This window comes from Erythrolamprus reginae, chromosome Z (genome assembly GCF_031021105.1).
Source record: "Erythrolamprus reginae isolate rEryReg1 chromosome Z, rEryReg1.hap1, whole genome shotgun sequence".
Taxonomy (NCBI): Eukaryota; Metazoa; Chordata; class Lepidosauria; order Squamata; family Dipsadidae; genus Erythrolamprus; species Erythrolamprus reginae.
This window is the reverse complement of record NC_091963.1, coordinates 47,277,831-47,303,814: the sequence shown is the minus strand read 5'-3', so window position 1 is coordinate 47,303,814 and position 25,984 is coordinate 47,277,831. Positions and strand designations below refer to the sequence as shown.

The window sequence follows — 25,984 nt, the reverse complement described above, 5'->3', positions numbered from 1 at the left end:
AGATCAAAAGGCCCAGGTCAAGAACATTCAAGGAAGACTATTCTATTGGATAGCCACCAAGACTATTCTATTGGGTAACTACCATGATGGCTTCCTATACCAAACAGATGGCATCTGCTTCACAGAGACTATTCAACAGGACCACTTGGTTGGATTCAGTAGACTAGTCTAAAGAGTAGACGTCATATGTTTCTTCTGCCTCTGAAGAAGAAACCCAACATTTGTTTTGGCGATATTCTGTGACTGTGACCCTACAAAAATGCCAATCAGAGATTGTCAATAATTTTTTGACAAAATGAATAGTATATAGTATGTATGTATGTGTATATAGTATAGTATATAGTATGTATGTATGTATATGTAGAACAATCTACATCCACCCCCACCACTATATATAAGGAACAAATGGCAGTTGCAAACAAACTATATTTACAGCAGCACAAAGCTTATAACTTCAGCCTGATGATGGTGAATGTGATTTCACCGAAACGTCGCATAGGCACTCAAAATATTACACGGGGCAAAACCCGAACTCAGAACAATCTACATACATATACCCGTGAAAATCTACGAAAACAAATACATATATAGCACATATACTTTATAGCTATTTTGTTGGAACATTTAATATTTGTTTTAAATAACTTCATCAGATTGTATGAAAGGCTATGGAGCAGTTAAAAGCAAATAACAACATTGTACTATGGATTCCCTGGATTAGAGTCTGCGGAGAGGGGCAGCATACAAATTCAATCAATCAATCAATCAATCAATCAATCAATCAATCAATCAATCAATCAATCAATCAATCAATAAATAAATAAATAAATAAATAAATAAATAAATAAATAAATATTATTATGCCAGTACAACACAGCAAACGAGATCACTATGCTGGATTTCATATTTCATCACCAGTCGGGCGCTTCCCAAGCACCTAGGACTGCGCGATGTAGCGGCGAATTATGTTTGCCGATCCCTTTTGCAATTGACAGATGGAGATTTTGTCAATTCCAATGGTTTTCAAATGTCCGCTGAGATCCTTTGGCACTGCGCCCAGCGTGCCAAGTACCACTGGGACCACTTTCACTGGCTTATGCCAGAGTCGTTGCAGCTTGATTTTTAGATCTTCATATTTGACTAATTTCTAGCTGCTTCTCCTCAATTCTGCTGTCTCCTGGGATTGCGATGTCGATGATCCATACTTTCTTTTTCTCCACGATCACAATGTCTGGTGTGTTATGCTTCAGAATTTGGTCAGTCGGAAGTCGGAAGTCCCACAGTAGTTTTGCTTGCTCATTTTCCAGTTCTTTGCCACTGGTAAATGGTAGTTCTGGCACAAATTCCAGTGGATCATCTGTGCCACAGCATCATGTCTATGCTTGTAGTCAGTCTGTGCGATCTTTTTGCAGCAGCTGAGTATGTGATCGATTGTTTCATCTGTATTATTATCATTATTATTATTATTATTATTCTTCAATGCAGTATATTTTCATCTTTCTTTGATGATAATGGGATTTCAGGCCGAAGGATCCTTCATAAAAATCGATTTTTTAAAAAAGGGAAGATCCTATGCTATAATCTTTTTGTACTAAATACAATACTGATATATGTAAAGTCCCAAAATTCAATTAGGTCAAATTAAGCTCATATTGAAATAGCAAATAAATGAATAGCAAACAAACAATAAATTTATCTCTCACAATTAATGTTGCTATAAAAGCCATTCTGATTGCTATATGCATAATAAATGCATGTTTATTTCATATTTGTTTTACAGATGGAATCACAATATGATATTCCATAACAGATTGATTATAGAGAGCCTACCATGTATAGTTTACAGACTGCTTCTTGGATTTCAGAAATATCAACATATATTCAATTGGTGGTCAGTTGGTGTTATGTGTACAGACTAATACATAATTTTTTTATAAGCAATATCAGTACTTTTATGAGCAAGTTTTCAGTATAATATTTTTTCCAACTTTTTTTATAAGCAATAAAATGCACAAGTTGAATAACCTATGAATGATTAAAGCAGATGATGTGATAAAGCAAAAAAGGAGTATGATTCATATTTTAATACAGAAAATTTTAAATATGAAGATAAAGATGAAATTATAAATTTTCCTTTTGGGCCTAATGGAAAAAGACCTGGAGGAAAAAATTGAACTTTGTTATTATGTATGTTAACTATAGAAAGTCTATTGTAAGCACAAAAACGGAAGGACACTTTAATTCCTACCATGGACGAATGGTTGCAGAAACTGATGGAGTTGGCTGAAATGACAAAATTGATCATTTTGATTAAAGAATATAAATGCTTTTGTTTTCATGTGGATACTGCTTCTGAACTTTAAACTTGTGCTTAAAGTGGAAAAGAATGAAACTTTGATTTTGAGTTTTAATGATCAGACTAATAGATCTTTATTGAAATGGCTAAGTTGTGTAATTTGATGTTAATGCCTAATTAATGCTTCTTTTTCTTTTCATTAATTCTTCTTTCACTTTTTTCCCCTCCCTTCTTCCTCATTGCTTTCCTATTTTCATTTGTATTTTGTATTTTATCTTACAATTCAATAACAATAACAATAACAACAGAGTTGGAAGGGACCTTGGAGGTCTTCTAGTCCATCCTCCTGCTTAGGCAGGAAACTCTACACTACTTCAGACAAATGGTTATCTAACATCTTCTTTAAAATGTCCAGTGTTGGAGCATTCACAACTTCCGGAGGCAAGCTGTTCGATTAATTAATTGTTTTAACTGTCAGGAAAGTTCTCCTTAGTTTTAAGATGCTTCTTTCCTTGTTCAGCTATCACCCATTGCTTCTTTTTCTACCCTCAGGCACTTTGGACAATAGCTTGACTCCTTTTTCTTTGTGGCAACCCCTGAGATACTGGAACACCACTATCATGTCTCCCCTGGTCCTTCTTTTCATTAAACTATCCATGCCCAGTTCTTGCAACCATTGGTGATATGTTTTATCCTCTGTTCAGAAAGTAACTAATCAGTCAGTAACTAAACAGATCAGCACAGTTCAAGTTTCATTGATGCGACAGTTAATTTGTTTTATTTATTATTTATTATTAGAGTTGGAAGGGACTTTGCAGATCACCTAGTCCAGTGTTTCCCAACCTTGGCAACTTGAAGATATCTGGACTTCAACTCCCAGAATTCCCCAGCCAGCATTCGCTGGCTGGGGAATTCTGGGAGTTGAAGTCCAAATATCTTCAAGTTGCCAAGGTTGGGAAACACTGACCTAGTCAGACCTCTTGCTGGTGCAGGAGACCCTACATCATGCTAGTCCAATAGCAGTCCAGTCTTTTCTTGAAGGTCACTAGTGTTGTAGCATTCACCACCTCTGTGGGCAAGCCATTCCACTGGTTGATCGCTTTCACGGTCAGAAAGTTGCTCCTTATCTCCAGGTTGAATCTCTCCTTGGATAGCTTCCAACCATTGCTCCTTGTCTGGCTCTCTGGTGCTTTGGAAAATAATGAGTTCCCCTCCTCCCTGTGGCAGCCTTGTAGACTGCTATCATGTCTCCCCTAGACCTCCTCTTTGCTAGACTATCCATGCCCAATTCTGCAACCTTTCCTCATATGTTTAGGTTTCTTCCTTTATCATTCTGGTTGCTCTCTTCTGCAGTTTTTCTAGAATGTCAATGTCTCTTTTGTAGTGTGGTGACCAAAACTGAATGCAGTACTTTAGGCAAGGGTGGACTATTGCCTAGACCAGGGGCGACAACGTAGTGGGGTAGCACTGAAAAATGTTGAAAGAAAATGCAGTGCGTCCTGCATAAGCCACACCCAGTAAAAAAAATAGTAAAAATTTTGGTAGTCCTCTGACTCTAGGTGTGATCTAACTAGGGCATTATAGAGTGGTATTAGCACCTCCCTTGTCCTGGAGTGTATTCCTCTGTTTATGCAGCTTAAGATTGTATTAGCTTTTTTAGCTGTCGCTGCACATTGTTGGCTCATGTTTAGTTTGTTGTCCACTAAGACTTTAAGATCTCTCTCAAATTCACTGCTATTGAAGGTGTTTTTGCCCAGTTTGTATGTGTGTTTTGGTTTTTTCTTACCTAGGTGTAGGGTCCTACTTTTCTCTGCATTGAACTTCATTTTGTTTGTTTGGGCCCATTGCAATTTGCATCAGCAATCAAGCACATTCTTTGCTTGCACATTCTTGACATATGAGCACGTTTAACTTTGCCTTTCAGAATTTGTAGTACTAACTATGGGTGCTCTCAATCAATATTAAGTTGCAAATTTGGTGGAATTAATTCTACTTATGATACAAGACATAATGGACACTCAACTACAGTCAGCTCTAAAAGTGAAAGCCATAGCCATATAGGAGAGAAGGATCACCTTTACTAATTCTAGTTGGTGTTTGAAGCAGGATTATAGAAGATTGTCACACAGAATGAAATGGTAATACAGTCAATAATGACTGAATTAATAAATCGCACTAGGATGTAAGATGACTGACATAGCATGCTGCACAAATCTAGCCGCTGTCATCTGTAAATCACAGTTTATAACACAGCATATTGTTGTGACTTCAGTTACTTATCCAATAAATTATGTTTAGATATTAATCAACCAAGCTTGTTCCATTGTTGGGTACAAGTATTATTTGAATGCACTCTTATCCTTCTCTTTAGCACTACTGCTGCTTCTCTTCATTCAAATATTCCCCATGATCCTACTGTCTCTGAGAAAGGGTAATGCATTCTTTTCCTTATTACTGAATTAGGAGAGTTTTCATAATGTGGTTTTTAAAAAAGATTGTGATCTATATGATGCAATTGAAGTTGTGATCATTTTAAAATTTGTGCTGGGTGTTTCATCTTAGCATTTCCTTACCTGCAACACTTGCCCTGCCCCCATATTGAAGGGTTGGAAAATAGAATTAGAATTCTTTATTGACCAAGTGTGATTGCACACACAAGGAATTTGTCTTTGGTGCATATGCTCTCAGTGTACATAAAAGAAAAAGATACATTTGTCAAGAATCATGAGATACAACACTTAATGATTGTCATAGGGGTCAAAGAAGCAAAGATAAATGAAGAAGCAGTAACAAGGGTAGCTGGTGGCAAGCCCAGCTGCCATCTCTGCCATTTGTTCTAGGAAGTCTGGATTAGAATATGAGGAAGGAAAAAAAGCTGATTGTGAACCGAAATCTACTTATTTAGTCTGTCATGAAATATGATATACAAGTGGATATTATTAGCATTCTAAAAGTGTATTAATCATATGCATAGTTTCTAGCCTATATACATTTCATTTATAAAATATTGCTACCAAAGTTGATATTATTTGTTGTTAACCATTTGGCTTAAAGTACTTCCAAGGAAGTATTGTTTCTCAGTATTAGAGATGCTGATTCAGCACAAATGACTCCAGTGAGCCACATAGGGGCTCAATTCTACATATGAATCTAGTAGCCCCATGGAGGATCAATTCAAGTGGTTGAACTGTATAGATTGACTACTGGGTCACATCTAGACTCAAGGAACATCTTAATCATGTCTAATCATTTTCATGGTTTTTGTTACAGACCCAAACATAGGAAAAAGAATAACTTCATTATATTACAATTTCAAAAAGAAATCTAACCAATGAATATAATTTGTGTTAGAAGCCTTATTAAATGACTGTTTAGTACATTATATATTCCTACCTAACTCTAAGAATTAAATGCTTAAGTATTTTATTTGAACAAATAAAGATTTTTAAACAAGATTTTGTTTTTGTTTTATTTACTTTTTTCATTTTATTCTTCAGGCAAAGGAAACAGGTAAAGGATTCACAGACTTGAAATCACAGTAATCTAAATTGTCCCATTGACACAAATAAATGGTTTCAAACTTGCAGGACTTTGCAGTACTAGTCTGGCCAGCCAAGTGTTGGCTTAAAACCCTGAGTGGCACCGTTGGAATATGCTACACAAATCACATTCCTAAATGATTTATCTCTCAGAGATTGTGAAACCTTTTACTCTACTAGACAGCAGTTAACTGATCTCAAAGTGACCAATGGCATTTCAAGAACAGCCTCCCCTTACTTTTCTGAAAGAGTGAGTGAGTGTGTGTAAAAACTAGCAGAAAATAATTTGCAGCTGTGATAATATCAGGTTAGGATTTTTTTTTAAAAAATAAAAAGGATATGGAGAGAAAAGAAAAACACTTCATGATAGTTTTACATCGAATAATAAAAGATTAAAAAGGAGAGCCTGTAAATAATTAGAGGCTGCTGTCTGAAGCCAGTTGCAGTCGCTGCAACTGATAATAAACTTAAACCCCCTTGAGAGCAGGTAAATGCTTTGCAACTCTGACCCCCTACATCTCACATTACTTAACTACCCTGCAGCTCCACCATTACATCACCATCCCAATGATTGGTCCCTGCAGTTTAACTCTCTCCCTGTCTCCTCCGATTAGGGACGAAGGAGGGAACGGCACAAAAACTTCTGTCGCAAAGTTTACTGACTCTCGTCCGGTCGTGGCCAGAGCCTCGTCCGGTCGTGGCTGTGCGTGTTTAGCATAATCCCAAACAATTCGAAGAGCAGAAAAGGAGCGAGAGGAAAGGCGAGATGTCCTCTTCAAAGAGGAAACGTATTGCATTGGAGGCATAGGAAACAGAAGTGATAGTAGCAGGATAAGTCGTAGACAGCAAGGAGAAGAGGAAAATTAAAAACAAACCTCATGGACATCACTGGGTCTGAATTCCCTGCTGAGGTGCAGAACATGAAAGCCCTGGAGTGAGTGTACGTAGAACCTGAGCCAAAGCTTAACTAGCCCGAATGAGTCATATCCTTCCCATTTGATTCCAGTCCAAATGATGATGTAATGGTTCTGGCCCGCTCACTCTGCTCCGTACGCTTGCTTCCCTCCTCCTTTTTAGCTCGGTGTTAGTGAAGTCACCATTTAAATCTGGCGCAGCCGAAACAAACAAACAAACAAAAAAACCAACCCCCAACCTCCCCCCAAAAACACACACACACACAAAAAAAATCTTCAATGTAACCAAAACAGCCCCAGGCAAAGTTCCAGACACAGAGACTTCGATGGTGCAATTGCCATTGGATACGAGTAAACAGAAAAAGAAACAGTGCCGCCTCAGAACGGCCCTAGCAGCTGCATGTAGGAGATCAGAAGCGAATCCCCAGCATGGGGGATATCACAAATATAACTTTTTTCCCCGTGGAAAGGTGCACCGCTCTTTCAGAAGCGCGCGTCTAGAGCGATGCGTCTCTCGCGCACGTTCGGACCTCGGCAGAGGAAAGGGCGCGCGGAGTGAGAGGTTGAGAAAGGAAGAGGGAGCGAAACAAGCAGGAACACGAGGGCAGAACTATGTGAAATATGTTGGGCTTGATGGAGAAACGAACGGGACAAGTCTTTTTAGAGTACTCTACCTTGCCTTGAAAGCAAACGGAGTTTTCCAGTTCTTTAAGTAATGGAGAGGCTTTCTGGAGAAGAAAGAGAGCTTACAAGATAAAACTCTCTTATAAAAGGGCTGCGTCTGACTAGCATCTTTACTCACGATGTGTCCCACTCTCCTCACGTCCCCACTATCCACTGATTACTGATTGTTGCAGCTGGCCCTCAAGGCAAAATACATGGCCCAAGAAATGAGAGAAGAGGGAAGATACCTTTCTTCTCTGGTATGATTTTAGTGTTATCTGGGCAAACATGGCCAATTCTGTAGCAGAATTGGCCATAACATTTTTTTATTTTCTTTTTTAATTATGGAAGGGCAACCCAGGAATATAGCTTAAAAAGTTCGTTTTCTTCCTATTGTAAATACTATTTTTTTAAAAAAAAAAATCTTTATTATCAAATTCTATTGCTCTATAAGATGTGATTTCCATCCAATAAGACAATCTAAAATTATCCAGCAGCATCACAGTTGCCAAAAAAGCAGATGTTTCCTCAAATCCTTTTTCATAATTGTCTGACAATATTATTGACGCTGCACATTGCACTCAAAAGTGGCTTTGTAAGCAAAGGTGTATTTCTGCTTTCCTTTGCTTGCATCTACCCATTGTAATCACTGCTTTCCTAGCCTCTCCTATTCCATTTCACTTGAGAAAAACAAATGGACTGGGTGGACATTTTGACAGTAATCCATTTGCTTTTATTTGGCTTTCATATGAGGGAGAAATTATTCCTGATTGTTAAATTTCCAGGATTTTAAATCTCATGTATTGCATCCTTTCCCCAAAAGCCTTCATTGTTGGTTCAAGAGCCTTCACAGGTTGCCCTAAATTGCTACCTTGAATTAAAGATAAATTACATTATTTGTCCAGGCTTTGTCTGCATTTGTGGAGTATCATATAAAATACTTAATCCAAATGTAGCTCTTGGCCATTAAAAAATGCACCCTGTTCCCAAATATGTATGCTGGATAATTGCTAGGTCAGCTACTTATGTAATTATCTGCAACAATTAAGAATTTTTTCTTCTGGATGTATGAAACCATTAAAAAATAACCCAGTCCCCATTAATTGATGTGTACAGCATGTGAATATATCCAATGATATTTAATAAAAGGAGGTTTGGACAGAAAGACCAGAATTTTAGTTCATTATTTTACAATATTAATGTGAAGACAATTAAGAAAATTCAAGTGGGGAAGAAAGAGTAAAATGGATATAATAATAATATTACACTTATCGGAATTAAACCCTTGCAAAGGAATTATAACAGATTACATGAGAAAAATCTAAGGAAGAACTTAGCCGGGGCAGGCCACTGCCCAGAACGCAGTGGGATAGCAAAAATGGAGTTCCACCCCAGAGCACCCAATTTGCACTGAAAGATGTTGAAAGAAAATGCAGGGCATCCTGCATAAGCCACGCCCACAGTGTGGTAGTAAAAATTTTGGTAGCCCTTCACGTAGCATACAGTTCTGTCTAATGGTTAAATCATCATCCTAAAAAGCAAGAGATTGTGAATTCAAGCCCTGCCTTTATCCAGCACGAAAGTTAGCTGGGTGATTTTGGGTTAGTTGCGCTCTCTCAGCCCAATCTGCCTCAAAGAGTTGTTGTGAAGAAAACAGAAGAAACATATATTGGATATGTTGCAGCTTTGTGTTATTTGTAAAAATAATAAAGCTGGGAAATAAATACATTTTATAAAGGGCTATAATTGTGCAAATGGTAGTTTTCAGAAATACATCACTGAAAACGTATTCCATAAAATAAATCAGGTTTTTTTTCTTTTTGATCAACAGTATGTCTTTGTTGTAATTTTGATGATCTCAAATGGCTAAATTCCAGTTATGAGTTTTAATTATTTTCATAGATAATGAACTATAGGTACAAAGAATTAAAGATCCTGTTATTTTGGATCTATCTACTAAACTGGATTGGTGTCAATAATGTATTATATTGGAATATGACAGATTCATCAAGTGAAAACATTGTGCATAAGAGGTGATCAGCTATAATTATTACTGGCGCCACTATAGCCAGTAACTTGACAATATCATATGTAGCTGTTATAAAGTTTGCTTCACTGTGTCACTGGCCTACATAAGTCATTTTTGTCCCAGTGACTAGTTATTGATTTTTCATCTTCTGTAACTTAATAAAAATATCTTTAATCATTCTAAAGCTTTCTTTTATTTCCAGGCATTGCAGCCTATTTCCACAATTTAAAAATGTTTTTTGTTTTGCCAGCAAGCTTGTAATTCTTTTTAAGGGAAGCATATTAATTTATAAATAACAAAAAAGACTTGTAATAATTGTAAGAACATCCCTTCAGTTATATATTTTCCATTAATTTTGTAACTTATGAAGATTTGACACCAGCACTGAATATTTAGAGAAAATATTAAGAAACTTTGGTTTGAAATATATAAATAAATACAGGGTTTTTTAAAACTGAAATTTGGAAAACATGTTTCTATGAATTGTCATAAGGTAGGTAGATATTCTATCTACCTAGATATTCTACCTACCTACTTATCTACTTAGATACATACATAGATACCTGTCATCTATCTATACAGAATCAAAGAAAAACCCTTTAAAATGGGAAGCTTTAATTCACAAGGCATGCAACTATAGGGATATAGTTACTAATATAAAAACATTTCTGCAATGTTTTTACATTAATACAAAAAGTCAGACCTTCAGTCACAGACCTGGGTTAATTTTTCTGGTAATAGGTCTTTCTATGTTATTTTAAATGCTAAAATTTGACTGTTTTCTGTTTTTTTCTAGAAGATATAAAACTGTAATTGTTGTACAGCATGCCATTGCAATTAAAGACACACCTATATTATGAAATACAGATTTGGGTGCACAGGAACTGATTTAAATAAGTTGCATCTATCCCTAGGTAGATTTTCCTCTTAGTTTCTCCATGTTAGCCATAATAGAAAAATGTTAAAAAGTTGAGAAAGATGAGCCACTTTTTCAGCTTAAGCTCAGAAATGTGATTCCTTTTGGGGAATATCTTTCATTTTTATATGATTTAACTTAGTTTTAATCTGCTACAAGCTCCAGGTGTAACTAGGAATGCTCCCTAGAATTGAATAATACTGAAAATATACTCCCATTTCTTTCATATTTTTTCAGTTAGATTTTTGCGAAGTATTATTTGTATTTCTAAGATGTAACTTTGGGAACAACTTTGTATCATGCCCCCCCCCCCTTTTGCCATGCCCTATATCAAAATGTGTATATTTGTTAGTTATTCCACTTCTCTCCTAGGACGTCAGAGAGAAATTAATAACCTGGGTTCTATCCTTCAGTTGGAAGCCAGGTTTGAACAAAGATAACCAAAAGCAGCTTGCATTAGTTGTTTCCTGATCTTAGCATAGCAGAGAGCCAACAGAGTCCCGTCAGCCAGTTAATGCAGTCTAACGGGTCCTACGGAAAGGGCCTTCTCTGTGACAGCTCTGACCCTGTAGAACCAACTCCCCTCAGCAATTCGTACTGCCCCCAGTACGAATCTCCTGGTCTTCTGGAAAGTTCTAAAAACTCACCTTTGTCAGCAGGCCTGGGCCCGTTAAGCTTCAACACTCTGCATTGACCACTAGCATGAATGTGATATGAATTTGTTATGGTTGGATGGTTTTTTTATGATATGGGTGTTCATTATGAGTTTAAATTAATTTTCTAATTGTGCTTTAGTACCATTTGTAGTGTTCCTTTCATATGTTGTAAGCTGCCCTGAGTCTTCAGAGAAGAGTACCATGTAAATCAAAGGAAGGAAGGAAGGAAGGAAGGAAGGAAGGAAAGAAGGAAGGGGAAATAGTTAAAGGAAACATGATTAGTTGGGCCAAAAATTTCAGATATACCATCAACTTAGAACAATGGGATATAATTTGGAATAGAAATTATAAAATGACTAAATCAGCATCTTATAAAGAGAATTTGTACAAAATGTACTATAAGTGGCACCTTCCTCCCGTGAAACTGGCCAAAATATATCCAAATCTTATGACAAACTGGATATGACAAATTGTTGGACATGTCAATATAAAACTGTGTCATACAGTGATCCCTCGATTAGCGCGGGGGTTACGTTCCAAGACCTCCCGCGCTAATCGATTTCCGTGTTATAGTGGTGCGGAAGTAAAAAACACCATCTGCGCATGCGCACCATTTTTTCATGGCCGCACATGCGCAGATGGTGGAGTTTGCGTGTGGGCGGCGGGGAAGACCTGCGGAGCGGATCAGGTGTTGGGCGGCTGAAGGAACCTTCCCTTGGTCTTCCCGCCGCCCAGGCAAAGGGGAAACCCCAAGATCGCTTGCTGCTTGCCGCTTGCCGTATTGCAGCTTGGAGCCTTGCTTCGCCTCCTTCGCTGCAATACGGCAAGCGGCAAGCGGCAAGCGATCTTGGGGTTTCCCCTTTGCCTGGGCAGCGCTGGGGCCATGCGGAGCCGCTCATCTAGGGGGGCGTGGACCAGCAAGGTGCCCTCCGCTCTCTCTCTTTCTCTCCCTGTTACCGGTGTGGTATAAGAGAGAGAAAGAGAGAGAAAGGAGGGCGACTTGCCAGTCCACGCCCCCCTGGATGAGCGGCCCCGCATGGTCCCAGCGCCGGACTCCGCCATTGCCTCCGCCCTTGTTCGGCTCTGCAGCTGAGAGGCCACGTCCACCCCCTCCTCGGTGTCCCCGGCACCCAGCGTCCCCACACCGCCTCCACCTCCCGGTAATGCGCCCGACCTCTGCCTCTCTCTTTCTCTCTCATATACCACGCCGGCAACAGGGAGAGAAAAGAGAGAGAAATGATAGAAAAAAGTGGAGAAAAAAAGAGAAGTAAGAAAATGATTGAAGCAGAGAATGACAGGAAAGAAAGAGAAAGAGACAGAGAAGTGACTCTTGGTGATGACGTATGACGTCATCGGGTGGGAAAACGTATGACGTCATCGGGTGGTATAGCAAAAAAACCATGGAGTATTTTTTAATTAATATTTTTTGAAAAACCGTGTTGTAGCGTTTCGCACTAATCGAGACCATGCTAATCGAGGGATCACTGTACTACCATACCACTGTCCACTTATTTAAAAAAATTGGTGCAAAATTCATGATTGGCTAATGGAAATTATGTAACAGGAAATTATTATAAAACTTGAAGTATTTCTACTGGTAATAATTGATCAAAGAATGGAGAAAAATATCACTATATTACACTGCACATTTTAACCACAGCAAGGATCAGTATGAAGCAATATTGGAAACAAAAAGATATCCCAAATGAAAGTATAATAATTAAGATTATGGATTGTGCTGAACTGGGTATGATGACAATAAAATTAAAAGATAAGTAGTACTCAGAATATTATGAAATCTGGAACTTGTTTTACAATTGGTTGGAAAGGAGAAAAAAATAACAAATAAATTTAAAAAACAGAATTGTAAGTACCGGTACTCAACTTATTAATGGAAATGGCATTTTATTTATTTATTTATTCATTACATTTGTATGCCGCCCCTCTCTGTAGACTTGGGGCGACTAACAACAATAATAAAACAGCATATGAACAAATCTAATATTTAAAATAATTTAAAAACCCTTATTAAAAACCAAACATACACACAAACATACCATGCATAAATTGTATAGGCCTAGGAGGAAAGGAATATCTCATTTGTATAGGCCTAGGGGGAAAGGAATTTTGTATATAATATGAGACAATAACTTTTGTAATTGAGTTGTAAAGAAAAGATACCACTGGAAAAATGTAGAGAAATATGTAAGTTACACAAATTGTATTAATATAAATTGTCAAGATGAATTGCTGTAAGAGAATGCTAGAACCCATTGAACCCTAGTTCAATGTTTTTGCCTTTTGTTTTGTTTGTGCTTTCTTTCTTTCTTTTTTCTTTCTTTGGTTTTTTAATATTGTATTTTCTTTTTTAAAAAATGTAAATAACCTGATTTTTTTTTTAAAAAAAAATGGGGTTCACTTGTAATTGTAATTTGAGGACTACATATATTATACCTCATTGATGGGTTTGTTTGGGTTTTTTTGGTCTAGTGCCAATCATAGATATTGAACAAAGCATGTCTAGGTCCCTAAGTTTTCTAAGTTGGATGCCTCAGTGCAAAATATGTGCGACTGGGCTTGTACTAACTAGTAGTTAGAAATATTGTCTTATATTACAGAACTCTTTCAGAATCAAAGGGCTTTTAAATGGAATGTTGCTCACTCAGACAAATATCAAAATTAGTGTGTTTCAACTTGTATTGGAATTAATATGTTTCCCAAAATTAATAAAAATTTAATAAAAAGTTTGTGATATATTTTTTAAAAACCCTAAGGTAATACAGATACTTTCAGTTCAATCATACTAGGTCCTTCAGGAGTATAGTAGCAAACTAGTTTAATTCAAAATATAGTGGCCATCAGTAAACCAGGAAGTGTTCTTCAGTACTAAGTTAAATGCTTAATTAAAAGTGCTAAAATGAAATTGACCCCAATGTGAGAGCATGAAAAGGTTATTTCCAGCTCAGGTATTTTCTAAGACTGATAATCTTTCCTCCTGTGTTACAGGAAGTACCATTTCCCCATTTTCCTTCCTGTGATCTGTCAATGATTAATAATTTCCTGTAGTCCAGAAGAATTTCCCCTGAAATATAATACCAAATATGCATCTTTTCATGCATTTTGTTCATTCTATTATTTCCTTCAGACAATGGAAATCTTCATATGTTTATTATCTTCATATTGTTTAATATCCAGATGTGAAAGGAGTTGTGGGATGGGACGAAAGGGATATTTAATTCTAAAAGTATCTATCTCAGCGCAATGCCCACAGCCACACAGTCGACTAGCTAAGGAATGTTTACTGCTCCTCCCTTCAGCTTTTCTCTTCCTCAGGGAAAGGGTGGGCAGACTGCACAGCTGTCTGATGTAAGCACAGTTACAGTTACAGAACTCTGGCTGAAAACTGAGTGTCTGCGTACGCAACCAAAATATCTATGTTTTGAAATCACATCACTCTAGGACTATTTGGCAGGATCAGCTGATGCTGATACTCAACTAACTCATGAGTAACAACTGAAATATTTATAACCCTAGTAACATGAATACATCATTTTGCCTCAATCTTTGCCTCTAAAAACACTTTTACACACCTGTAAATTAAAACGCTTGTGAATATAAAACTCTCAATAAAGTAAAATGTTTAGAAATAAGTGGGAGTTATATACAAGTAAATATTCTTGTAAGATTAAGGTCATGTGCCCAACACTTCCAAGTAGTCCAGTGCTGAGTAAGATACAGTTTCAAAATCACAAAGTGACTTTTGGTTTTTACTTGGTGTCAATTTCATTGATTAGAACAGTGAAAATAATCTTAGGGTTTTAGGAAATAAAGTGTTCTTTAAAAAAAAATCTTTAAACTGTATGTACAGTTTTTATTTAACACATAGAAACACACACATTTCTCAACAATTTACATGGACTAAATAATTCCAAAATAATTATTGTCCATTAAAGAAAGTTTTCCTTTCCTCCAGACATTTTTTTTTCTTTTCAACCCCAAATCCTTCTACTCTTTATGGAAACGTGAAGGCCAGAAAAAGGCAGGGTTAAATAAGCTTAAATTACTATCACATGTACAAAGACTTAATAAACCTATCTTTAAAAAAACAAAAACTTTTTTTAGAGTGGAATCTTTTCCCTTTTTTAATTTAAAATAACCATGCAGATGGTTTCTTAAGGACTTTTCTGCAAATTGCTTTCCGTGAACCCTTTCAGTCACAGATCACTGCATAAATCATGTGGGGATATTCAATGCTCAGTTCTATCTGGGTGTCCTATTATTTTTAGTGGACAGAACCACAAGTAATTTTTATCCAAAGACTAAAGAGTGATGAAAATAGAACATGTCTTCGTATCAAATTTATGAAAATAAAGGAAAGAAAGAATGTTGGAATTATGGATAATTAAAAGAGTGAGAGAGAGTGAGAGAGGGGGGGTGAGGGAGGAGGGAGCTCTCGACCATAATACAGACATTGTGGCTAGAACTGCACATTTTAAAAACTATACTCAAATTTAGATAACATCTGGATGATATTGAACAGGGTGCTGTTTTTCAGGCTCAGTTGCCCATCTTTGCTGCTATGAACAGCAGAAAAACATGCTAATGTAGATAATGTTTTTGGATATGGCATCAGCCCCGACCCCAGGGAAGGGGGGAGGAGTGGCTATTATAGCCAGGGAGAGCTTTTGCCTGCGTAGACTCGTTGCTCCAGAGATTGCGGGTTGCGAGTCCCCCCTGGTGAAGTTGGATTTAGGGCTTCAGGTGGGCTTGTTACTCATGTACCTGCCTCCCAGCTGCGTGTCAACAGCCCTGCCTGTGCTGCTCAAGGAGGTAGCCGGGCTGGCAGTAGGGTTCCCCAGTCTTATTGTCTTGGGGGACTTTAACCTACCGTCGCTCGGTAAAACCTCTGGGCTAGTGCAGGAGTTCATGGCCACCATGACAGCCATGGACCTGACTCAAGTAGCACAGGGTCTGACTCATGAGGGGGGGCATGCACCTGACATGGTATTCCTCTTTGAGCAACTGAGACTAAGGGGCTTAGAAGTGTCGCCTTTGTCATGGTCAGACAATTTTCTATTGTGGCTTGACTTCCTGGCTCCAATCCAGGGAGGCGGAACCAATTAGGAGGTTCCGCCCCAGATGCCTGATGGACCCAGAGGGCTGTCAGAGGGTGCTTGGGGTTATTCCAGATACACTCGTCAACAGTTCAGCAGAGTCTCTTGCTGAGGCCTGGAACAAGGCTGCAGTGGAGGCTCTTGACGGGATTGCGCCGTTGCGACCTCTCCACAGCACTAGACCCCGTAGAGCTCCATGGTTCAATGAGGAGCTCAGGGAGTTGAAACACCAGAAGAGATGTCTAGAGAAGCGATGGAGGAAGAGTAAGTCCAAATCTGATCAAACACTTGTAAGAGCTCATATTAAGACTTACAAAGTGGCGCTCAAGGCCGCCTTGATTGCATCAGTGGAATCTCACCCAGCTGCTCTGTTTAGGGTGACCCGCTCCCTTCTCAACCAGGGGGGAGTTGGGGAACCCTTGCAGAGTAGTGCCGAGGACTTTAACACATTTTTCGCTGATAATGTCCAGTCAACAAAGCAGTGGAAGTGATGTGCCGGTGTCTGGAGGCTGTTGGGGTCTGGATGGGTGTCAACAGACTCAAACTCAACCCTGATAAGACGGAGTGGCTGTGGGTTTTGCCTCCCAAGGACAATTCTATCTGTCCATCCATCACCCTGGGGGGGGGAAATTATTGACCCCCTCAGAGAGGGTCTGCAGCTTGGGCGTCCTCCTTGATCCACAGCTCACATTAGAGAAACATCTTTCAGCTGGGGTGAGGGGGGCGTTTGCCCAGGTTCGCCTGGTGCACCAGTTGCGGCCCTACTTGGAGCGGGAGTCACTGCTCACAGTCACTCATGCCCTGATCACCTCGAGGTTTGACTACTGTAATGCTCTGTACATGGGGCTACCTGTGAAGAGTGCTCGGAAACTTCAGATTGTGCAGAATGCAGCTGCAAGAGCAATCATGAGCTTCCCTAGGTATGCCCATGTTACACCAACACTCCGCAGTCTGCATTGGTTGTCGATCGGCTTCTGGTCACAATTCAAAGTGTTGGTTATGACCTATAAAGCCCTTCATGGCACCGGACCAGAATATCTCCGAGACCGCCTTCCGCCGCACAAATCCCAGAGGCCGGTTAGGTCCCACAGAATTGGCCTTCTCTGGGTCCCATTGACTAAACAATGTCAGCTGGCGGGACCCAGGGGAAGAGCCTTCTCTGTGGCAGCCCCAACCCTCTGGAACCAGCTTCCCCTGGAGATTAGGACTGCCCCCACCCTCCTTGCCTTTCGTAAACTTCTTAAAACCCACCTCTGCTGTCAGGCATGGGGGAACTGAGACATCTCCTCTTGCCTATGTAGTTTTATGTATGGAATGTTTGTGTGTATGTTTTTTATATAAGGGGATTTTTAGGTTTCTAATGTAAAACTGTTATTTTAGACTTTAATATTAGATTTGCTACTGTATATTGTTTTATCACTGCTGTGAGCCGCCCCAAGTCTACGGAGAGGGGCGGCATACAAATCTAATAAATAAATAAGTAAGTAAGTAAGTAAGTAAGTAAGTAAGTAAGTAAGTAAGTAAGTAAGTAAGTAAGTAAGTAAGTAAGTAAGTAAATAAATAAATGTAGATAATATCTTTTAGTTCTAATGTAGATAATATCTTTTACAGTAGAAAAAAATCATCCCACAATTGCATAAGGCCAATAGAGAAGACTTTATTTGGCCAGCAGAATGGCATGAGGAAAAGATTACCAATATTTTTCTCCTGATCAGAATGGTGATCTTCTTTCTAATCAGAACCATTCTGATCAGAATCAAAGCCTGTCATATAGTTACATCATTTTTAAAAAATGGCTTCAATTTATGTAATATCCTTTATCATGTATACAAAAATGGAGTGGACCACTTCCAGTTGAAAATTAATGAAGGGCAGTAATACTTTGTAATGCTCCAGTGGGACTGAACTATTCATTAAAGGCATGGTTTCCATCTCCCCTGATATATTGGTGAACTTCCAGGCCTGATCTTAGCCATGAACTGAAGAAACTGATGTGGCCTAGAGGTGGGGTTTTTGCTTCATAATCAAGAAGGTGTGAGTTCGATGCTAGGTAGAGGCAGATGTAGGGTTTCCTACTTGGGCAGGGGTTGGACTAGATCAGGGATAGGCAAAGTTGGCTCTTCTATGACATGTGGACATCAACTCCCAGAATTCCTGAGCTAGCATGATTGGCTCAGGAATTCTGAGAGTTGAAGTGCACAAGTCCTAGAAGAGCCAACTTTGCCTACCCCTGGACTAGATGACCTGCGAGAGCCTTTCTGACTCTGTTTATCTCTTTCGGTTAAATCTCCCTCCTCTCTGAGATTTATTAACCCTCTTTTGTATTACATCTGAGATGAAATTGTCAACATCAGTTATTGTTAGCTGGAATACAAAACCATTTTTTGTCATGTTAGTAATGACATTTGTCCATAGAAAATTGGATGAAAAATCTGTCTCCTCTTTTACCTATAAGCCCAAGTGAAATAACCTTAAACCTGCATTGGCCACTGACACTCAAATTAAGTCTTGTGCATCATATTACTATTTTGAATAACGTATGGTAGATTTTTAAATTACAGCTGCAAAGCATGCATTTTATTTATTTATTTATATCCTGTATTTCTACAAATAACACAAGGCAGCCAATATATACAACACACTTTCTTGCTCTTATTTTCCCCACAATAACAAATTTTTGTGATAGCCCAAAGTCACGTAACTAACTTTCATCGCAGAGATGGGCTTAAAGTTACGTTGTCCTGCTTTCTACCTTAACTACTAAATCAATTTTGTTTCTCTATACATACTAAAAAGCAATCTAGTAAGAATGCATAGTAGACATCTGTTCACTGGAGTTTTTAAAAAATGAATAAAAAGTTAATCTTAACCTGTGTATTAAAATTTTAATCAATGAAATTTGGGTATTTTTTTAAAAAAAAATCTCTTTTTTTTTCTTACTGTAATATATACTGTACTACTGTAAGGGGAACAGAATAGTATAATGATATTTGGAAATGTTGATACTACATTTGTACTATATAGCAGAGATTACTTTAGATTACTTTTTAATATTAGATTAGTTACATAGTTTTTTATTGTTGTTAGCCGCCCCGAGTCTTCGGAGAGGGGCGGCATACAAATCTAAATAAACTAAACTAAACTAAACAAACCCCAGCTATACCAAAGCCTTTCTTAAATTCCTATTGATCTTGGTCAATTAGCCTTCAGCTTGCAAAGGTCCACAGATTGTCTATGTGCAGAAAAATCTTTCTGTTTGTCTGACTGCCTAATTTTCATGTGGTACCCTTTTCATATTTTATGTATTATCTAAATGGCTATGTAAGTATTCCCTACTCACTTTTTCCAGCCAATTCATAATTTTATGTATTTGGCTGTATTCCCTGAAGCAAACTCCTTCCACCCCCCTCTTTTCCAAACCAGGATTTCTGAATCATCGTAGCTCTGCTTTCACAGGGTCTTAATTGGGATAAAAATGAAAGCATTACTCTAAATCCAAAGTATTTTAACTGGAGAGTAAGTCCCATTGAGTTCATAATTTCCAAGGAAATGTTTGGAATTGGGCAATTAATTTTTTTTAATGTATACACATATGGTTTCCTCACAGTAAATGTTGGACTCAGTTAATTACATCATGCAGCATGGTAAAATGATTCCAGGGTTCCCAAGGAAACTGTTTTCATTAAACAACAGGATTCCTTCATTTTAATCTTATGCTCACACAAGGCAAACATTTGGTTTTATCTAACGTCGCAGCAGTTTTAGACTACATAATCCCCTAGTGGCTATCAAGATCAGCACGGATAAGTTGGGAGGTTCAAAAATGTGAAAAATAAATAAATAAATAAACTTGTTCTTGATTCCAGAGGAAAAGTCTCTTGAGACTGCATTAGGCTTTGTCAGGAAGGCCACTTGTGTTTTGATTCACTACATTTGGTGACATGCCAAAAATCTATGCTTGGCAAGCTTGGAGGCATGCTAGAAAAGGATATTAATCCTAACTATAATTTGGTTGATTATTTTTAAAGCTTTGGTTAACTTTAGCCTACCTTCTACCTTTGATTGGGTTAATTTAATTTTACTCATGCTGTCAGATTGGTCTCTTTTTTTACTAAAGACAGTTTAGTACCTAACTGAACAATCATTGCAATTTGAGTATTATTATTATTATTATTATTATTATTATTATTATTATTTTATATTTATTAGATTTGTATGCCGCCCCTCTCCGAAGACTCGGGGCGGCTAACAACAATATAAAAAGACAATGTAAACAAATCTAATATTAAAAGACAATCTAAAAAAACCCAATTTAAAGAACCACTCATACATACAAGCATACCATGTATAAATTCTATAAGCCTAGGGGGAAGGGAAATTTCAATTCCCCCATGCCTGATGACAGAGGTGGGTTTCAAGGAGCTTGCAAAAGGCAAGGAGGGTGGGGGCAACCCTGATATCTGGGGGGAGCTGGTTCCAGAGGGTCAGGGCCGCCACAGAGAAGGCTCTTCTCCTGGGTCCCGCCAAACGACATTGCTTAGTCGACGGGACCCGCAGAAGGCCAACTCTGTGAGACCTAACCGGTCGCTGGGATTCGTGCGGCAGAAGGCGGTCCCGGAGATATTCTGGTCCGATGCCATGAAGGGCTTTATAGGTCATAACCAACACTTTGAATTGTGACCGGAAATTGATCGGCAACCAATGCAGACTGCGAAGCGTTGGTGTAACATGGGCATACCTTGGGAGGCCCGTGATTGCTCTCGCAGCTGCATTCTGCACGATCTGAAGTTTCCGAACACTTTTCAAAGGTAGCCCCATGTAGAGAGCATTACAGTAGTCGAACCTCGAGGTGATGAGGGCATGAGTGACTGTGAGCAGTGAGTCCCGGTCCAGATAGGGCCGCAACTGGTGCACCAGGCGAACCTGGGCAAACATCCCCCTCGCCGCAGCTAAAAGATGTTTCTCTAATGTGAGCTGTGGATTGAGGCGGACGCCCAAGTTGCGGACCCTCTCTGAGGGGGTCAATGACTCCCCCCCAGGGTGATGGATGGACAGATAGAATTGTCCTTGGGAGGAAAAGCTGAAAGATGTTTCTCTAATGTGAGCTGTGGATCGAGGAGGAGGATGGTTTTCCATCAGCAATTATCTGTGCAAAAATAGCTGGTCTTTTCTTTGTATAGACTGAATGTGGAAGAATTTCCCTGTGATAACATAATTTCAGTGTTACATACAAGACCAATTCTATCACACACAAAATACAAAAATACAAGAAAAATAAAAGTATAAAATATTTTCTTAACATGTCAAAAAAGAAAATTATCTTTTGGGTATAAGAATGTATATTTATATTAATAAATAACAAACAACTTATTTCAAAGGATGATTTTTTCTACTCACTGTTCCAACCTGCAGACTTTGAAATAGAGAATAAATATGCACAATAACTTTTCTGAAGGAGAGCCATGCCTACAATCACACTATCAAAACTTCTCTCTTAGAAGGTTACAGTAGGTAAATTAAATATGTTACCTTAATTACATTCTTTTTAAAAAATCTGGGTGCTTTGGATGGCATCCAAAATGGAAAAATAGTTCCATGTGTTCAACAATGAAAGGAAAAATTCAAAGGAATTGCGGTGTAGCATAAGAAGCTGCTTTTTAAAGTGATCTCATGAAATACAAAACCCATTCTGCATATACAAGATGTAGTAGATAGTAAGCATGCAACTTTCTTTCTTTAACTTGTGTGGCCTAATATACTTTAAAGTGTATGGTAAAAATTTCAGGTCTAATATGCACAGTTGAAACCAACAGAGTAACAGAACTAAAAATACAAAGAAGCTTGTAGTTTCTTCGTATTTAGTTAAAGCTCTTTCATTAACCAAAAAAATAATAGCAATAATATTCAGACTTATATACCATTGTGTTCTCTAAGTTGATTACAGAGTCAGCATATTACCTCCAACAATGTGGGTCCTCATTTTACTGACCGTGGAAGAATGGAAGGTTGAGTCAACTTTGGCTCAAAGTTCTGAGCCACTCAGAATCAAACTCTTGGAGTTAGCAGTGAGTTAGCCTGCAGTACTGTATTCTAAGCACTGCACCACCACAGCTCTTATCTTAAGTTCTGACAATGTCCAATTCTCTTTGAACTCCGTTGATTCTTTTATTTAAAGTCTACGGAGAGGGGTGGCGTACAAATCTAATAAATTATTATTATTATTATTATTATTATTATTAAAAATAATAATCAAGAGGGCCCATTTCGTCACACAAATATAGCTGATACATGAAGGAGATATATCTCAAATTTTTTGAGGTCATATCATTACCAGATGAGCAGCAAATAAATCAAATGGTTAATTAATTAAATAAATTATTAACAATACAGTAGGTAAGGTAATATGTACATTTTGGGCATAAATCGTAATTTTTTCTACTATGATCTGATTTCAGACTGCTACAAAAACATAACGAAACCGTAACAACTTATACATTTGCTCCCATTCCAGAAAGGAAAGTGTATGTTTCTACAAAATAGTGCTTCAGGAACAGATTCTCTAGACTGGAAATGAGTAACAGGAACTGTTCCATTTTTGGTCTACCTCTACTCACTTGCTACAACTCACTGTAGTTGATTCCAGATCAGGATGGCCAGATCTGCTTAAGACAGTGCAGTTTATTGTTTAGATGATTATCCTAGCTATAAAAATCAGGTTGAAAAGAAGGGAATAACTGTTCACTTAAAATCCTATAATGATCTGAAAAAAGTGCTAAAAAATAACTACTATCAATAATTAAAGTCATTATTTAAAAGTTCATTCAAATAGTTACCACAAGATGCCAGCAGTTCTTTATTATAGGCTTATTGTTTGGATTCTTGTAAATCAAACCACTTTTATGACATTGCATAGAAGAGCAAATAAAAAAATTAAAGAGATGTGTCAGAATAAAAATAATTCTTCTTTTTTTCTCTCAAGTTCAGAACAGAAATAAAAAGTTTCTTGCCCATCATAGTTATTCTGAAATGATTAATTTGCTCAAGATACAGAGATTTTATCACTGAGAGTGAAGGTGAAAATATTATTTATCATTTAAATAGCAATCAGATGTGCTATAGCTCTTTCTTTCAATGATGTCTTCTATATAAAATTTTAAAAACCTACAATGTACTGCATAATTACTGGATCTATGAGTTAGCATTTGTTGCTTTTCTCCATTTTCAGTCTTCTGGTAGACAAAAGTGCTTATAACTTTTTTCCTACTTCTATACTTTCTCCTGTGTTACAATCATCCCAGATTTTTAATTATGTCCAATCCATCAGTGAGACTACAAAGAGGATAAGAATATACCCATATGTGGATAGGAAATTCTATATAAAGGCTAAACAAGAACTTTATGAAATCTTTTTATTATTCCTATTCTACATTGCCAGTTTCAGAGCAGAAATCTTTTTGCTAGATACTATCCTTTCTTTTCTGAATGATAAGAAATCTACACTATTTAAAGTAATTTATTTGGCTTCCCACAAAGATGTTTTATTTCACTTTTCTCTCTCAAATCTGATCCAAATACTTTGAGAAACAACATATTCTGAAGATGTGTAATAAATGTTAATGGTTATTCACAGAGATCTATGACTAAACATCCCCAGTGACTAATATGTCTTACAGCTATACCAGCCCAAGACTAAGATTTTTTTCTCCTGGTCTTTAAAAATAAACAGGGCTCATACATTTTAATAATTCAATGGAAAGTCAGTAAAGAAATCCTGGGGTACAATAGGAAATACTTTTTAGTGATTAAACAGGTATTATAATTGTCTTCTAACCAATAACCAACATAAAGAGTGAAGGTTGACTCCAGAGAATATTCTCATTATATGTAACCAAAACTGGATTGGAAACTTTTAAAAATGTGCAGATATAGAAGTTTATCAACTTTTCAAATGAATTTAAATACCAACACTTACAGTAGATCCATATGAAAATTTAGGATAAGAAATATTCAATCAAAATCAAACATGAATGACCTTATACATCTCAATGATAAATAAATATATAACGTAAGTCCTATACTTTGTAATGCATTCATAAGGAAAGGTGTCTGCTGAACTTCAAGAATATTTATGTGATTCACTAGGCTATAAATAATTCAGTTTGATCACTGTATCAATGTGGCTCCATAGTCTGACTATGTTTATTTTTTGCAAGTTTGTATTGTATTTATGTTATATGATGATTGGAATGATGACTGCACAAAATAAATCTAATAAATGCTAACACATTTAGCATCTTCAGAGAGAGGTGGCATATCAATCTGATTGATTAATTAATTAATTAATTAATACAATGATTATTCATTTCAGCAAAAAAGGTGACTTATAAAGAAATATATTTGCCATCACTAAATAATCTCTGTTAGCTTCCTCACAATATGTCTAAAATTAAAAGCTTCTTATTATGAAGATCAATTAAAACCTAGCCGCCCCCCCCTCCCATATACACATTATAGCCTTTATCCAATCCATTTAAAGCTTTGAAGTTTTGTTAAAACTGGTGAAATCTTTCAGAATCTTGGGTAGGTATCATATGCCACTTACTTACTTACTAGCTTGCTTGCTTATGGTACTTACTTATTGGATTTATATGCTGCCCCTCCCCGAGGACTCAGGGCAGCTTACAACATGTAAAAGAAAATTAGAAACTTCTGAAATCCAATTTAAATTAAAACTATCTAGTCTAAAACCCTAGTACATTAAAAATCAATAACTTCCAATGAAACAGCAAGCTACTTGTGTCCTTTTATATGTTATCTGTTATTTGTAAAGCATGACTGATTTCTTACCTTCTCGTTCTGATCAATTTATCCTTTTCTTTGCCCTTGATAAGATGCACAACAACATTCTGGAATATTATTTATAATCCTTATATGCAAAATTAGATAACAAGATGCTCAGAAGGGGAAGCCACACTGACTTCATTACAAGTATTGAGTACTAGAAAGAATGGATTTCACTGGGGGTGGTATTTTATAAAATATCACCAATAGACCAATGATATTCTATTTCTACCAAACTTTGCAATGGTCCAGAAATTAGCAGAGAAGAAAATCCATCTACTGTCCAACTTTCCTAATCACAAATTCACACATATAAATACATATATACATATCCAAATGCAGTTGTGGATAATTGACACTCCTATAGAAAAAAAATCAGGAAAAACTGAAAATGTATATGATTAAGAAAAGAGAAAAATATTGCAGGCCAGGAACATTTCTCTGTAAATGGACCAGACAATTATTTATGGAATTTTATATATTTACTGAAGTTCCTGCGATAATTACAAATTTTCCTGGGAATGTAGAATGTATTAAAAGTCACTTGTAGTGTATGATTTAAATGCAATTTTCCTAATATTGCATTTTACAAAATTATAATATATAATTATAAAGTTACAAATATTTGGAAGTTTTTATTACTGTTGCAAACTATTCCAGAAGTGAATTTTTAAAATCCAAAGTATAATTTTCATAGGGCATTTCAAAAGGTTTACAAATCACAATTAACTATAACTATAACATACGGATTTTCCTTCTTCTTGCAAGAGACTTACCAATCAGAGATTGGTGCTGCCCTTAGAAAACCCCATATGTATTGTTGCCAGTGCACTTCTAGCCATTCTAAAAGGGAAACCAATAATAATGGCTTTTGCCTCAGAAGAAGCATAGTTTCTTCTGGAGTTGCAGATTTGAATAACTTCCTGCTGGAGTGAGGGCTACCCCCACCTCCATCTCATTCCATTTTGTAATTGGGTTTTTCTCCCCTCCCTCACATCCAGATGCCCACACCTTAG

At 37.3% G+C, this 25,984-nt stretch overlaps 1 protein-coding gene across 7 annotated transcripts in view; it reads right to left on the bottom strand.

Annotated features, from left to right (window-relative positions):
* The window catches only part of CREB5 (cAMP responsive element binding protein 5), a 311,336-nt gene that overhangs the window by 113,506 nt on the left and 171,846 nt on the right, over window positions 1-25,984 (bottom strand). The window contains exon 1 of one of the 7 annotated variants that reach the window (XM_070729322.1): window positions 7,424-7,559. The exons of 5 other annotated variants lie outside the window; for them this stretch is intronic. Coding sequence is in view for 1 of the 2 variants with exons in the window: in XM_070729321.1 (XP_070585422.1) it covers window positions 6,711-6,757 (47 nt within the window). In the remaining variant the exon portion in view is untranslated. Of the gene's footprint in view, window positions 1-6,710; window positions 6,945-7,423; window positions 7,560-25,984 lie in introns of those variants that run through there. One more of the 7 variants, XM_070729321.1, reaches the window with a different exon arrangement.